At 31.9% G+C, this 16,655-nt stretch overlaps 1 protein-coding gene across 3 annotated transcripts in view; it reads left to right on the top strand.

The window, feature by feature from the left end:
* LOC120769706 (tyrosine-protein phosphatase Lar) overlaps positions 1 to 16,655 on the top strand; it is a 940,463-nt gene that overhangs the window by 797,364 nt on the left and 126,444 nt on the right. For 2 of the 3 annotated variants that reach the window (XM_040096840.1, XM_040096842.1), the window contains 4 exons: positions 14,853 to 15,089; positions 15,201 to 15,347; positions 15,472 to 15,605; positions 16,159 to 16,309. In XM_040096840.1, the coding sequence (XP_039952774.1) occupies positions 14,853 to 15,089; positions 15,201 to 15,347; positions 15,472 to 15,605; positions 16,159 to 16,309 (669 nt within the window). The remainder of the gene's footprint in view (positions 1 to 14,852; positions 15,090 to 15,200; positions 15,348 to 15,471; positions 15,606 to 16,158; positions 16,310 to 16,655) is intronic. The other variant, XM_040096841.1, reaches the window with a different exon arrangement.

Here is a 16,655-nt window from a genome sequence, read left to right on the forward strand (position 1 = left end):
GCTTCAGTAGTAGAAGCTTTCACTATTTTTTATCTTTTTTATAGCTTACCTAAGTAATGCTTCACAAACATGTTTCATTTATTTCGCAAAAATATTTATGAACAACTAATTATACACTGAAAGCTTCAGTGAAAGCTTTCACTTTTTTTCTTATAGTTTAATTATTGACGAACATGCTTCATTTATTTGCAGGATTCTGTTATTAACTTGTAAGATTGTACTATTTTAAAACACATGCACAGTAGTTGTACACTGGGCATTAGAAATCTTTCACTTCGGTTTAAATAATATAATAAAGAAGGTACCATTTTTTCTAAACAAAAAAAAAAACGATTCATTAAACTTATAAATGATACTCGTTCAAATCTTAAACCATATAATAGCACAAGGGCACTTAAAGCCTCTTAAAGCTAAAGATGCTTTTCAGTAAAAAGTAGTGTCAATAATACAGAACTCTTTTTCAATATGAAATGTGATATTAGAATAGAGTTTTTTTTGTATATATTCGTTTTGTAGCCGTTCAATGTTTTCGTGAAAGCTACTTGACAACTTCATTTTTCTCAGAAAAAAGCTCACTTAGGTTAATCACAGCTTTTCTGAACAAAACATTTTACTTAAATTACACATTAGTCTAACTTCTTAAATGACATCTTTAAACATTTCATTCTAGAAGTTCACGTTTTTAATACTTAGTTGAATTTCGAATCCAAAGCTTTAAAAACTACAAAGTGTTTCAAAAACTTTGGAATTATTAATTATATTTCACTTTTGGCTATAATAAATGAAGCTTTAAAAAGCTGAAAAAAGCTTCAAAAAAATTTTAATATCTGAATAGGTTTATAAAAATAACATTAAAAAGCTTATCAAAAAAATATAATATCGCTAAAAAAGCTTCAAAAAGCTCTAAATACCTTAACAAAAAATGGTTGCATTTTTAATTATATTACATTTTTTAAGTTTATTCTTTTAATTATTAATTGTGTTTTGTAACTGAAGCTTTGAAAAGCTGCAGAAAACTTCAAAAGCTTAAAAAATACTTTAATTTCTAAATTCGTTTATGTAAAACAGCTTTAAAAAGCTTCTAAAAACATAATAATGCTTAATAAAGGTTAAAAAAGCTCTAAGAACCTTCAAAAAGCTTCAACACTTTTAACTATATTTAATTTCTATGGCTATATGACAGCATATTTAACATTTTGCTTAATATTGAGATTATTTCCACTTAGTGTTTGAGATATCTAAAAGCTCGTCCGTGAGTTTATAAAAAATACATCTGGAAAACTTTTCTATAAGCTTTATAGTATCTTATAGACTTATCCCACGATTTTAAAAATTATCAGAACTCCATTGTAAATTGCTTATGGCACTTTAGAAGATATTAAATTTCTTTTGACTTATTTGGAAATTAACACATTATTTTCACATTACAATCATGTGAATTTTCATAAATAATTCAGAACCTTTCACAGATTTGATAAAATTTTCCAAAATTTCGTTCATATTGTACAAATGAAAAAAGCAATCATAACAATCGCACGTTTTTAAAGAGATCCAACTATTAATATATCTACCTTCCCACCATCAACGGGGCTTAATTTGTTCCTTTCTGCGCCCATATACGCGCAATGAATTTCAATTAAGCAATTATGAATGCGTGGCAAAGCGAAACACGGCTGGGCAGGCAAGCAAGGAACTCTACTTTTGCCAAAAGCGATGGGATGTTCGCAGGGTCACTGCACTTGCACGCAAACCGCGTGCCTCTTAACTACAAAAATAGCAGCAATAATAAGAATTAAATTTGTAAGCGGAAACACTACAGACAGACGTGGAAAATATACAACTGACTATGGTGGCTATCGAAGTGCTGAGGTGGGTAAATTTGGTAGCCTTTATGGCTTGAGTTTTGCGTTGCCATTGCGTATACGCGACTTTTGCGTATTTTATGGCAAGAAGCAAAGCGAACATTACGCTAATAACTCTCGCTTAAAGTATTAAGATGATTTTTTGTGGAAAACGGTGGGTTGTTGTCCGAAGTAACCTTTCGGTATCCCACGATATTATTCAAATCGACCAAATGTAGCGGCTGTAACACGTTTCGATTTCAGATTATTATACATGTACTAGATATGAATATATATGTGTATAAAAGCTATAACAGTTTCGGTGCAGCTGAATATAACTTTTTTTTATGGCTAAGATCATAATATTAGACTTCATTAGCCATTTTGGGAGATACTAAAATGCTCTTATTTTGGTATTCGAAATATTTTTGCTCAAAATTTTACATGCTTCGATTCTTGCAACTATCATAATGGTCATTAAAATAATAAATAATACTTGAAATGCATGAAATTCACGAAATACACATCCCTTTTCAGTAAAATAGCCAGCTAAGCGCATTCTTAGCAACACATACCAAAGGAGCTTGTTTGTCACTTGACAATTTGTGGCATGCATCACTTGTCATATAATCAGAATTCAACACATATTTGGCCCAAACTTAACACAAGTCTACAAACATATAACTGCATATTTATCCCTACATATATGCTGTCCGCCCGCGTAGCTGGCGTCAGTTTAGTAGACATGCTAGTAGCCTTTAAAGCAACCCATAAACTTCATGTCCTACAGGAGTTGTTTGTGTAATATTTTTGATAAATTTACACGCCACATCGTTAGTCACAATTAGTGTGGAGGGTGTGTGCGCATACAAAAGCATGCATAAAATTTCATTAAACGCCAACACATACTCACACCCACACGCAAACTAAAATGTCGACAAGAAAGCAGTCTGCCTTCAAGGCAGCAACACGACGCACGTCCAAGCGACCTTTAGTGATATTTAGTGCCGAACATAAAGGACTCTGTGATTTCCATATATATATATATACATATATCTATATATATACATATATAAGTATGTGTGTCTTCAAAAAAGCTTTGGGTTCATTTGTGCACTCATATTAGCATGGTTTTGGGCGCATATACTTATAAAGCATAAAATATAATCTACAGTCAAATGATGCTATAAAATGAGTTGCTTACTTGAATGGCCGGTTTAGTGGAGTAGTGTGCTAGCGTGACAATACGCCCAAAATTTTGCATACTTTTAGGCGTGCAAGTCTATAAAATATAAAGTTAGACCTGTTTGGAGTCGTAAAACTAACAAAGAGCAACTGCTTTTGAATTTTGCTATGAAAACAGTGAAGATTAATACAAGCAGACTACAAGTTAAGCTACAAAATAGACACAAGAAGCTCAAAAGTGACACGCAACTATGCAAATGTGACCGAACTAAGAACCTTTTTGTCGGCAAAGTGTGCTTTAAATGTTGTTTTGATAGTGATGGTAGTGATAATCGAAAAGAGAGGCGTGGTAAAATGTATTTTGGATAGACACAATGGTAAAGTAATGAAGAAGGTGAAGAAGGCGACATTAATTATAATGAAGCTGATAGTAGCTGTGATTATGATGACGTGGTCGTGTTGACATAACGCATAATGTAGATGTAGATATAGATCATTATTTAAAGGCGTAAGTAGTTATTGTGGCTAAAAAACTTAGCCCACTTTATGGCGCTAGTTGCTGCTGATTGAACTACAATTAGTAAATGAGGTTGTAGGACATGAAAATGAATTAAAAATAGGTAAAAGAAGAAGGAACCCCCAAAAATTCAATCGTCAAACAAAAAATCGCTAAAATAAAAAAAATTCTGAAAACTAAAATTCCTAAACTCAAAAAGTAATTTTGCTGAAAATATTTCGCCGCGAAATAATATTTTATTTATCGTCATGTATTAATAACTTATATAGTATATCTCATATGAAATAAAGAGTATCCATTTTGAATTTGGAAATTTTGAACCCATATAATATATGATAGTAAAGTTTTTGGAAGTGTTCCGAAATAGTATCCCAGTTGAAATCATCTTTATATAAGTGTACAATTTTCATGATTAATATGACTTTTAATATTGCATACCTTTAGGCTGTTTTTATCTTCCGCAAAAATCTCTAGGCATCAAATGGTCTTAGAAAAATATTTCTTGAAGTCTATCCTATATTAAAGAGGCTTTAGATATGATCATCTTAAATGTATACTACGAAATCTACTAAAATCTGTTAGGTACTACTATTAAATATAAGCTACTAAAATATCTAGCTCGCCGTATTCGTAGAACGACAAAACTCTCCTTCTCCCACTACTAAAAATACCGATTTTATTTTAAACTATTATTCATCATCTAAAAAATATCTAGGTTAGAAAACAGTCTTAGAACAGTCCTATAGCAAAATTATGGCAAATATAATCATCAGAAATGCATACTGCGTGAGAAAATTTATTATTCCTACTAAATATGTATATGCTATAAGAAGATGTGTTCAATTTTCACTTGCAAAAAGTTAAAATTTTACATGTTTTTCTATATTCTCCTTTTAAAACTATTATTATTTATCTGCTTAAGCAAATCAAGGTTACAATATATTCTTAGCACAAATTCTATCAAAATCTTTCCGTTGCTATAAATCTTACATATATTATGATCCTAAATGTATACTACAAGGGAATCTACCACTATTAAACTATATACTTTTCTCTTGTAAATAGTTTCTAAACTAAATATTGAATATTTTTCTTTTAAAATTCAAAATCCTAAGAATAAATAAATGTTTTCAAAATCTTGGCGAAATTTAAATTTTTATTTATTTTTCCATTCTAAATGTATACTAAGAGAGAAAAAAACTATACTATATACTTTTCACTTGAAAATAGTTTTTAAACATAATTTTGCATATTTTTGGGCTGAATATTTCTTTTAAAATTCAAAATCCTAAAAATATGTATATAAATGTTTACATCATCCTAAATTTATATTATGTGAGAAACACTCGACCGACTTCAACTAAATGTATATTACGTGAAGGAATTTACACTTTTCTCGTGCTAAAATACTTAAACTTAATATTGCATATTTATGACTGCATTTCTGTCTTAAAATTGTTATTATAATTTTTATTCTCTAGAAATATCTCGGTTAAAAAATATTTTTAGGATAAAAATCGAAATCTTTGCAATACCAGAAATTTCATTCAATCATCCTAAATGTATACTTCAAAAAAAAATTATATCTGTTTTCTAATAATATCTCAGTTACAAAATGTTTTTAGAAAAAGGTCTATCAAAAATCTTGGCCATACTAGAAATTTTCTTATTTTATTATCCTAAATGTATACTACAAAAGAAAAAATTGTTTTTATTTTCTAATATTTCAGTTACAAAATATTAAAAAAAAAATCTTTAAAAAATTTCGGCCTTGCTAGAAATTTTATTCAATCATCCTAAATGTATATTACAAAAGAAAAAATTGTACTAAATATATGCTAATGGAGTATACCCTTTTCACAGTAACCAGTACTGATTATCTTGTTCTTTCCTCCTCAAAAGTAATACATTCATTTCCGGCAAACAGAAATAACTTCTACTCACTTCAACTGCTCAGCCAACCACATAAAATAACGCCACTTGTAGCAAACAATTTGCGTAATTTACGGCAATTGCCTAAAAGTATGCAACATTTTATTGATAAATTGCAAGCGACAACTACTGCACGTACACACAAAATGTGTAGCATGACGCTTCAGCTGCCAACAACGCCTATAAACAATTTTATTTCAATGGTTTGCCGTTACGACCCATACAAACGCTCCACTAAAATTGTGTAGCAATAAAAGTTTGACGCAATAAAACATAAATAAATAAAAATTACAACTGACAGCAACAATAGATGAATGCATGAATGAAACAAGCGAGCCTTGCAACAGCAGCTACAGCGCGGAAGCAAAAAATAAATAACACAAACAATAAAAATAAGTTGCTAGTTGTTATAGTGAAGCCTGAAAATATGCAATAAATTTCTAAGCAATCCAATTTGATGTATCTCGTTAACTTGCTGACTCACCGAACAGCAGACAGTTGATGGCATTTTTTCAACACCACTTTATGCCTGAATACACTTGGTAGTTGCCATCTCCCATGGACATATATATTTTCATAACATTTAATTTTTATTACACAACTGTTGACCGACTGTTTAGCACAACGTCGCTTCCTGCGTTGTTTTTGTGTGTGCGCCACACCAACATTTTTCAGGTCATCACACACCGCAGTCGCCATTAAAATGATTTAGCGCCAGAGTCAATGGTCTATTAATTTTTTATCACAGTTTTAGTTGACGCTGTCGTTCGGACAACATGCGTTTTTGGAATGCTGTCACAAAAAATTAGTTACTGTTGCATGCATTTAGGCGTCAGCAGTTTTTGCAGCAATCAACTTTCGCTTGCGCTTTTGAATAGATAACGAGTGGCGTTGTTGCCTTTTTTGTTCGCGAAATCGTTGGCAATATATTTTTTCTTTACAGCTATGTGCATTTGTGTTTGTGTGTGTGTAAGCTCGTGCATATAAAGTACGCGTCATTACGCTTGATTGCCTAAAAACAGGCAATAAAGTCAAGTGATGTGTAAATAAATAGTTGTAACATATTTTTTAAACGGATGCAACATTTAAACAATGGCTAATAGGCATGTATGAACATTTTTTGAACAACCACATATGTACGTCTTAATGGCAATAAATTTTATCGGAAAGTGCCATATTTATGGTAATGACTTTTTCTATAAATTTATTTGCTTCCGTTTATAGCAGTATTGAAGCATTTTTGATGTTTACTGCATACTGTGCAGCTTTAAGGCCATTAAATGAAATTTTTAGTGAAATTGAAATTTTTACCCAAAATTTTAATGGTTAGTGAATGCTAAAATTCGATTTTTGATCAGCTAAAAAAACTGGTTGGTGAGCTATTGTATACAGAAGATGCAGAAAAAACTTTATTGTGATCAGCTTAGTTGTATCTGACAACAACAACAAGCTTGAAAAATGATATTTCAAGTAAATAGCGCTTGAAAAAGTTGTACCCAAAAATATTTAAGATATTGGTGTTAAATTTAATATGTTTTTGAAAAAAAAACTTCCTACTAGATGTACCCCTTAGGATGAAATGTCTACTCATTCGATGAAATTATAAGAATAAGCCAAAAGTGTTCGATTTATTTCAAGCCAAGGGCTATCATTTTTCACAATAGTAACGTAGGAAGTATTTCCTATTGCTACAGCAACAAAAAAATTAAACTATTTCTTGCTATATATAGTATAATATATACATATATGTATTTCAGTTATTTTCCCATACTTAACAAATCATGTAATAAATTTTATGAGTGCAAGCTCTCTAACCAACACCCCCACTATATCGAAATTCGCATTTAAAATTTCTGGTATATTTTCGAAAAATTGAACGACTCAAATATAAATTTGAAGATACATTTTCTTAAATTTTTTTAATATTCTTTTCATATTTTCTAGGAGGTCTAAAAATATATCAGGCCCATATAATTTATTACTACTTTCAAGAAAATATATCAGATTTGATTTGATTCAGATTTGAGCCCACAAAATGGACACACCAAAAAATCTTAAAATCCAATAATTTTGCAAATTATATTCTATAAATTTATTGTGGCAAATAAGTACCCGTAAATTCTAAATAAAACGTAAAATATTTAATTATTCATCAATATTTATTTTGTCGCCTTTAAAGTAATCCCTACCACTTATGCCTACGATTTTTCGCGTCCTCGAAATACTTTTCATAAGCACTTTTTTTGGATGGCCTTCAGCTCCTTCAGCAATTTTTGTTTTATCTCTTTGATCGACTGAAAATGGGTTCCACAGAGCAGCAATTGCAATTTTGGGAACAAAAAAAAAATCACTTCGAGCCAAAACGGACTCAAAAAATATGTCGAACTCTCTTGCCATCTCTCTAACACTTGCCTGATTTTCAAGCACCATATCCTTAATTATACCCTGAACAGGGTATATTAAGTTTGTCACGAAGTTTGTAACACCCAGAAGGAATCATCCGAGACCCTATAAAGTATATATATAAATGATCAGTATGTCGAGCTGAGTCGATTTAGCCATGTCCGTCTGTCTGTCTGTCCGTCTGTCTGTATATATACGAACTAGTCTCTCAGTTTTTAAGATATCTTTTTGAAATTTTGCAAACGTCATTTTCTCTTCAAGAAGCTGCTCATTTGTCGGAACGGCCGATATCGGGCCACTATAACATATAGCTGCCATACAAACTGAACGATCGGAATCAAATGCTTGTATGGAAAACTTTCCCATTTGACAAGATATATTCACGAAAAGTGGTATATGGTATTTTTTAAGGCAACAATGTAATCTCTAAATAAAAAACTTGTTTAGAACGGATTACTATAGCATATAGCTTCCATACAAACTGAACACATAGTTACTAACAGAAATGCACCTGTGAAGGGTATTTAGCTTCGGTGCAACCGAAGTTAACGTTTTTTCTTGTTTTCTGATATTTTTATCAATTGAAGAGATGCCAATGTATTTCGTTTCAATAATAAAGAATGAAAATATTTCTTCAGCTAGATTTCCATATCATCTCTTCATGTCAAATATATGGAATTATGTGAAACTGCCCTGTGCTCTTTGAAAAGCTTATTACTTTGGAAAATGTATAATGTCTGCACTCATCGACTTTTCTTCTGATTCAAATCTTATTAACGGGGTTTTCTATTGGGACGCTACAAAAGTTGACCGATATGGACAGCAAACGATGGAATAAAATTTGGGTCAAATATAGTAATAATTGCCGCCGCAAAGAGAGTTAGAAAGAAAACCGTCAGATGAGTTAACTTTGCTGAGAAGACTATGTGGAGTAGTAAATCGCCATTTTTAAAAATAGTATTTTTTGAGACGCATTTAGTAAAGTAATACTATTAACGCCACTGAACGTTGTTATTTATTTTAAAGTACAAAATGTATGAAAATAATCATAAATTCAGGACCAATTCTCTTTTGATCGATATGACCACCTTTTGCCTTAACTAGGGCCTTGAGACGGTCAAAAAACGAATCGCAAGCTGCCCGAATGTGACTTGCCGATATTTTGGCCCACTCACGGACAATGGTTTTCTTCAGCATCTCGAGACTGGTGTATTTTTTATTTCGGACCTTGCTCTCCAAAATGGCCCAGAGAGAATAATCCATTAGCAGCCTCCAGAACACTTTCCCGATAATATGTCGCATATACTTTGACGCCAGGCATCTGCGGTGACAGCAGACCAAACCATTATTTGTGGCGGGTGCTGCCTCTTGGTGGCCAACAGATGACTTAGATTCTCGTGTGAACGGTCGATCAAGTAAACCCTATCGTTTTGAGAGTTTACGAATTGCTCAATTGGAAAAATTTTTTCGTCATAAAACACAATCTTCGGAATTTGACCGCTTTCGGCCAAGCGAAGCAACTGCTTCGCTCTCTAAAGTCTTACTTGTTGCTACATCGGTGTGAGATCATGGGCCTTTTGGAACTTGTAAGGCTTGACCTTGAGCTCATTTTTCAATATGCCTCGGATGCTGCGGTCGGATATTTTCAGTTCTTTAGCCATTTGATTGGCACTTCGTCGTGGATTTCGCTCAAGTCGCTTCTTCACTTTCCGAACCATCTCACGTGACGTTGCAGTCTTTTGATGACCACCTCCATGGCGTTTTGCGATGCTACCAGTATCATTGTAACGAGTGATGGTGCGATAAATAAACACTTTATTGACATTACGGTGTTTGAGCTCACGAACAATTGCGGGGTGTGATTTTCCAGATAAATGTAAAGTAATTACACTATTAAGTTTGAATTCCATCGCTGATCACTTTTTTTTGCGTTCACTTTTGGCAAAACGCTTTTGCACACTTGTGAACAATACTCCGAACTGTCATTTAGCAAATTTATAAACAGCTGATTCCAGTGCGACAGCTTCGCGAACGGTCTGAAGTCGGTTACAATTCGAGTGCAGGACCCTGTATATACAAATACCAACTCTTATCTGAGATTTGAGCACTTAATATATATACTACAAATTTGTATATTTTAATGCTCAGAGAACTAGCGAATGCTAGTTATTTAAAGAAGAAATTAAAAAAAATTCCTCATCTACCTGTTTATCTTTCTTGCTTCAATATAACAGTCGCTGGAAAGAAACCTGGTGACTGAGGCTACAAAAGATCCTAAAAAAAATAGGAAGACAGCAATAATTGAATAATTGGAGTATCGCTGCGATGATGCCACTGTTGAGTAACAGAAAATATTAAACAAGATAAAAGAAATCATCATGATTCCTAACCATTTCTTTGTGCGGCGTTCCGTTTTTTTTCATTTATTTTTTTGAAGATACGTTTATTTAATAAAAATATGTAAAGATTTTTTTTTATAAATTATATAAAATTCAAAAACCAAAGAAAACTATTATTAATAAAGGAAGATGAGTACAGGGAATGGCGAATGCACTAAATAAAATTTTTATTTTTGCGCAAATGCTGACTTTCGGCAAGAATTGGTTTTCCGCTAAAAAAAAATTCCATTTAAGGGTGACTTAAAAATTCGGAAATATCTAATCTTGAAAACATAAATATATATTATTAAAAACATAAATATATATTATATAAATAAAAAATAAAAATAAAGTGAGGTTTCTTATCATTTTAAAGAAAAAACACAGAAACTTCAAATTTTATAGAGAATGTTTGATATCATTCTAAAGAAAATTCTTTGGCATTTATTTGTTGAAGGTTATCTCCTTCAAATGCTGTATGCGGCTACCACCTACTCCGTCCGTTGAGTCCAATTTTCGATGACTTGTTCGAGCATTTCGACTGGTAACTGGCGAATTACATGCGTGATATTTTGCTCTAAAGCCTGAATCGAAGCGGGATTGTCCGCATAGACTTTAGACTTTACATATCCCTACAAGAAAAAGCCTAAGTAGTGTAGTACCACACGATCCTGGTGACCAATCGACCGGCCCAAAACATAAAATTATCTGCTCACCGAAGTGTTCTCTCGATAAATACATTAGTTGATGTGATGTGTGGGAAGTGGGGCCATCTTGTTGAAACCAAATGTGGCGAGCTTCAATTTCAGGCATTAAATAGTCGGTTTTTATTTTGCTCATTTACATATACATTGTACCAGAAATAGGCCACATCTAATAAAATTTGGTTCGAAAATGTTGAATCTTCTTGGAAACGATGTCGCTTGGCAAGGTCGAGGCAAGGCTTCAGTACTTGCACAAGCTGTTCTATACGTCAGTCCGAGTTGCTGCAAACGACGCCGAATCGACTCTCCACGGTCTTCGTGTACATTCTCAGTCACTCCACAGAAATCTATGTTATTGATTTGAGTAGAGAAAAACCAAGGCGTTTGTGCCGTACTTAATGCGTTTTTGGATAATATTATATATTTCCTATATATATTATTAGATTCCTTTAATACTTTTATATAAAGTAAAATAACCCAATTTTCCACCAAATTTTAATTTAAGTAAAGTCATAAATATTTTTGCTGTCAACATTTTGGCATAATGCTGAAAATCATGAAATTCGCATAATTGCCAGAATCAATAATTTTAAATAAGCTCCACACTATATTCGCCCGCAAAACTACGCTTTAATGCTCAAATATATGCTTTGCTCTTCAGCAAGGCAAAAATTCACTTTAACTTCATTAATATTTTTACGATGTGTGCGTGTGCCGCTCTATTTCAACGCAACGCATTTAGCCGTAGTTGGTGGTCACACTTACCAGCTGTGCATTGGCGGTCCATTTTCAAGTTATTTGATCACATATTTTTGCCATAAATTGCCAATATTGCGGTCGACCCGGCCAATATTGACCACACTTTATGTTGGCAAAAAGTATTTAACACACACACGAACATACCGATAAGTACATTGGAGTGTGTAGGCGACAAGGCAGAAGGCCACAAGTGCCGCAATATTTATTAAATATTTCATGCCGCACAAATTATAGTCAGTAGTGTAAAGAAAATGGTGCACGCTGTGTATATGTATGTGTGTGTGTGAGTTGGTATATATATTTAGACCAGCGTTCACTTTTTGGTAAGAAAAAAATAGGAACATTTCTTGCGGTCTACAAATTGCTGCCAATTTATTAGATTGGCCACAAAGCGGCATTGTAGAGAATACCTCTCTGTTTCGGCTTGCTGCTTCCTTATTGACTCTTTAAATAATTTCCTGCATAATTCTCATTTTTTAATATATGCATGAATTATTTATTCAATAATTTACCCTATTGACTTCATCAATTTCCACTTCATAAATTCTCTCATTAACACAAAACACTAAGTCTGACGTAAATTATGCTTAAACAAATTTTATAAATGCGAATGTACATAAATAAATATTAGGGTGGTTCAATGAATTAGATGCAATTTTATTATTTTAGTATGACCTTAAATAGGAATAAGATTTTGTTATTTGAGTATTTAAGACCCACCTTAATAAATAAGAAATATTTATGATTGAATGGTATTGGTATCGATTAAACGGCTGGGACTGTGAGAACCACCTTAATGAGTATATTTGTTGAGAAACCCAATTAAACTTCGGTTTATTAGATAAGAATATCTGCATTAAAAGCTTCGTAATACAATTGTTTGATTAATTAAGTGCCACCTTAATGTGTTGTTGCAAACATATACAGACATACATATTTCTAGTTTATTAATACGCCCTTCCAATTAGTGCTTTAAATGCATCATACAAGTGAAAATACATACATACATATATGCACATAACTATTTTTAGACCACCTTAATGAATATAAATTTCATGTTTATTTATATCGTCATTTTTACCTTAAATGCGTTGTAAGAGTGAAAAACGTATTAATTTGATTTTTTCATAACCACCCTAATGCGTAAATTTTTTCATGAAAACGTTTATTTATTTAAATAAATATTCATAAATTAATAAATAAACATAAATGTATGCATATCTTCGTAATTGCTTCTTATTACTGCTTTAAGTGCGTTTTGTTCTTGAAAAATTCGAAAATTAGATTTCTGTGAACCACCTTAATGTTTATATGCATATTTAGCAATATATTTATCATCTATGATTGTCAAATGAACAACAATTTTACCGCATTAAACGCTTCGTAAAGCTGAAAATTTTTTTATTTCATTATTTAACGACGACCTTAATGTGTAAATTTAAATATAAAAAAATATTTGTATTTTATATTGAACGTTCTTTTATTAGCTATTGCAAAAAAAGTCGAAAAACTGAAAACTATGTTTTTTTAATATTTTCAAGACCACCTTAATGCGTAAATTTATGCATAAAAATATGGTTATTTAAGTCTTTTGGTAATAGCGCCATATAACAGCATTAAATTCATGGTTGCACTGATAAAATTGATTGTTGATTGATTGATTGATTTTTTAGGACCACCTTCATATTTATATGTGTATTTCAAAATATATTCACCATTCATGTTTAGTCACAATATTACTACAGTAAACGTTTCGTAAGGCTGAAAAATAATATATTTCATTATTTAAGGACAACCTTAATGTATAAATTTAAGTATCAAAATATGCTTTCATATTGTTTATTCGAATAAGCACCAAATTAATGTACTAAACGTTTCGAAAAAGGCTAAAAACTTTTTTTTATTTTTTTTAAGGACCACCTTACCGCTTATACATACATGCACGTATATACAAAATTGCATTTTCTATTCATCTTTCTTCATATTAGCTTTCGAAAAAGGTTAAAAACCAAGTTTTATAATATTTAAGGACCACCTTAATGTACATCTTCATGTACTTAAAATAAATTTTTTGTTCATGGTTTTTCATATCAAATTCAAATTGTTGTTTTAATAAAATAATATTTTTTTTATTATTTTAAGGACCCCACATACGCATATACATTCGCGTATGTACAAAAATTAAAAAAATCATGTTTCTTAATATTAGCTTTCGAAAAAGGTTTTAAAACCTAATTTTTGTAATATTTTAGAACCACCCTAATCTACATCTTCATATACAAAAAAACACATTTTTTATTCATGGTTTTTCATACTAGCTTCAAATTACTGCTTTAATAAAATAATGATTATGCCATAAATATTATATGTCGTTAAAAGATTTCACACTCACCTAAACACATTTCAACCACACACACACATACACATAGAAAAATCCGCAATTCGAATAGCTGCGGAAAAATAGACATAAATATCTCATACTCCGTACTTTAAGTCCATAAAAATAATGGCAGCGTTGTTTTACTTGTTTATGGTCTTAAAGTCAGTTGTTGTTGTTGTAAGATCGTTAAAATAATTTAATGGCAGTGTGAGTTTCCCTCTCACACGCTCTGTTTCTCCTTTTCACTCTCAGGCATATTTATGACTCTTCTTGAGTCAATATTGAAACATAAAAATTTGTTATTTATTATTTGCTCTCTATTGGAAAGCTTTGAGGGGGGAGAGTGAATGATAGCCCTGAAAAGCTCTGCAGATGTGCTGAGAAATGGAAATAAACATCAATTTTCACATATCTTCGTTTTCACACAAGCTTATGTATGTAGTATGTATGTACGATGGCACATACTCATGGTTCGGATTGAAGTGGCGTTAAGGAATGCAAACTGCGTTAAGAATTTCAATTAGCTGTTAATGGTGCTTAATGTGGCTGAAGGGGTTTGACAAAATTATGGCAGCATTGACCTGAGAGACTTTTTTATTCATTCTATATTTTTTTTTCGATTGTACGAGAATAACTTTCTACAATCTACTTCTAAACATAAAGGCACATTTATAAATCACGAACTCTATCTTCTATAACCTAAAAAAAAAATCTAACTCACCGCACTTTCCTTTTACTATTGCCTACTTTTAGGTGGCTTACAAATCGAAAACAGTCGCGAAGAGGATCAAGGCAAATACGAATGTGTCGCTGAAAATTCAGTTGGCACAGAACACTCGAAAGCAACGAATTTATATGTGAAAGTACGACGTGTGCCGCCCACTTTTTCACGCCCACCAGAGCCCATTAACGAGGTGATGCTGGGAGCGAATTTGAATTTATCCTGCATTGCTGTGGGCTCTCCAATGCCACATGTGAAATGGATGAAAGGTAAGAGAAGCGTAATTATTTTCGCCTCAATGCAAATAAATAAAAAACATATACACAATACATTAAAAAAACTTATAAACATTATTTAAAAAAAATTTCACCCACTTTCAGGGGCACAAGATTTAACACCCGAAAACGATATTCCTATCGGTCGTAATATTCTACAGCTAACAAATATACAACAGAGCGCGAATTTTACCTGCATTGCGGCATCATCTTTGGGGCAGATTGAAGCGACGGCGATGGTGAAAGTTCAATGTAAGTTGTGAAGAAATATTTTTATATATACATATATATACATATACATACATATATATATAATATAATAGTGAAAAAAAAAGCTCTGTGACTCTAAGTTAATCTTATTTTTGTATGCTTACAGCACTTCCTGCTGCTCCAACGGATGTGCAGATCTCAGAGGTAGCGGCAACCTCAGTTCGCTTGGAATGGTCTTACAAGGGACCGGAAGACTTGCAATACTATGTGATACAGTACAAACCAAAAAATGCAAATCAGGTAAGTTGGAATTAAATAGTGAATAAAAAAACGTCCTAAGAACTTTCACTAAACTCACTTCAACGACTAAGCTTTCTACTTTACTTTTTTGTACAATCAAAAGACGAGGTTTAGATATTAATAAAGAATTTCCAAAAAGCTTTCATCCAAAAGAATTTTAATTTCACTGCACTCACTTCAACAACTTAGCTTAAAGCTTTCTACTTTACTTATTTGTACAATCAAAAGACATGGATAGATTTAGATACTCATAAAAACAAGCGCCTCGAGCTTTAGACCGAAATTTCGAAAGGCGTGCTTAATTCAATAAAATTTTAGCTTTTTATTAAAAGCGCTGAACTCCAAAAAAGCTTTCATCCAAAAAAATGTTCATTCAATAACACATTTTTAATTAAATAACATCTTTTTTATTTATGGTGAAAGCTTTCACTTAAAACGTGTTTCATCATTGTGAGCTCTTTAATACAAATTTAGTTAATTTATAGCTTAAATCATATCTTTTAGGTTCTAAATCATAAATTAATTCATGATTTCTCTCAACTGCATTTCACAGGCTTTTAGCGAAATTAGCGGCATCATAACAATGTTTTATGTTGTGCGAGCTTTAAGTCCATACACCGAATATGAATTCTATGTGATAGCGGTAAATACGATTGGGCGTGGACCGCCATCGAAACCAGAGACTTGTACCACTGGTGAGACAAGTAAGTAAAAACGACTTGAATAAAATTATAATATAAATAAGAGAACCGACAAATATATACACAAAATCCTGAGCACAAAATCAGTAAAAGTACTTAAATAATTCAAGAATAAAATTTAAGGAATTTTGTTATAATTATAAAGCTTAGCTTTTAGGCAGAAAATATATATATATAAATTTTCTAAGTTGAAGGTTATTTGAAAGCTTTGATAGAAAACCATATGAAAACAGTTTCCTTTATGAAGACAAAGAAATTTTGAGAGCTTTCGTGAGAGCTTTCACGTTGTTAAAGAAACTTTGTCGCTAGTGGAAAGTTGAAAGCGGTCTTAAGTGTTTTGTAATTTTTT

This window comes from Bactrocera tryoni, chromosome 2, assembly GCF_016617805.1.
Source record: "Bactrocera tryoni isolate S06 chromosome 2, CSIRO_BtryS06_freeze2, whole genome shotgun sequence".
NCBI classification, from domain to species: Eukaryota; Metazoa; Arthropoda; class Insecta; order Diptera; family Tephritidae; genus Bactrocera; species Bactrocera tryoni.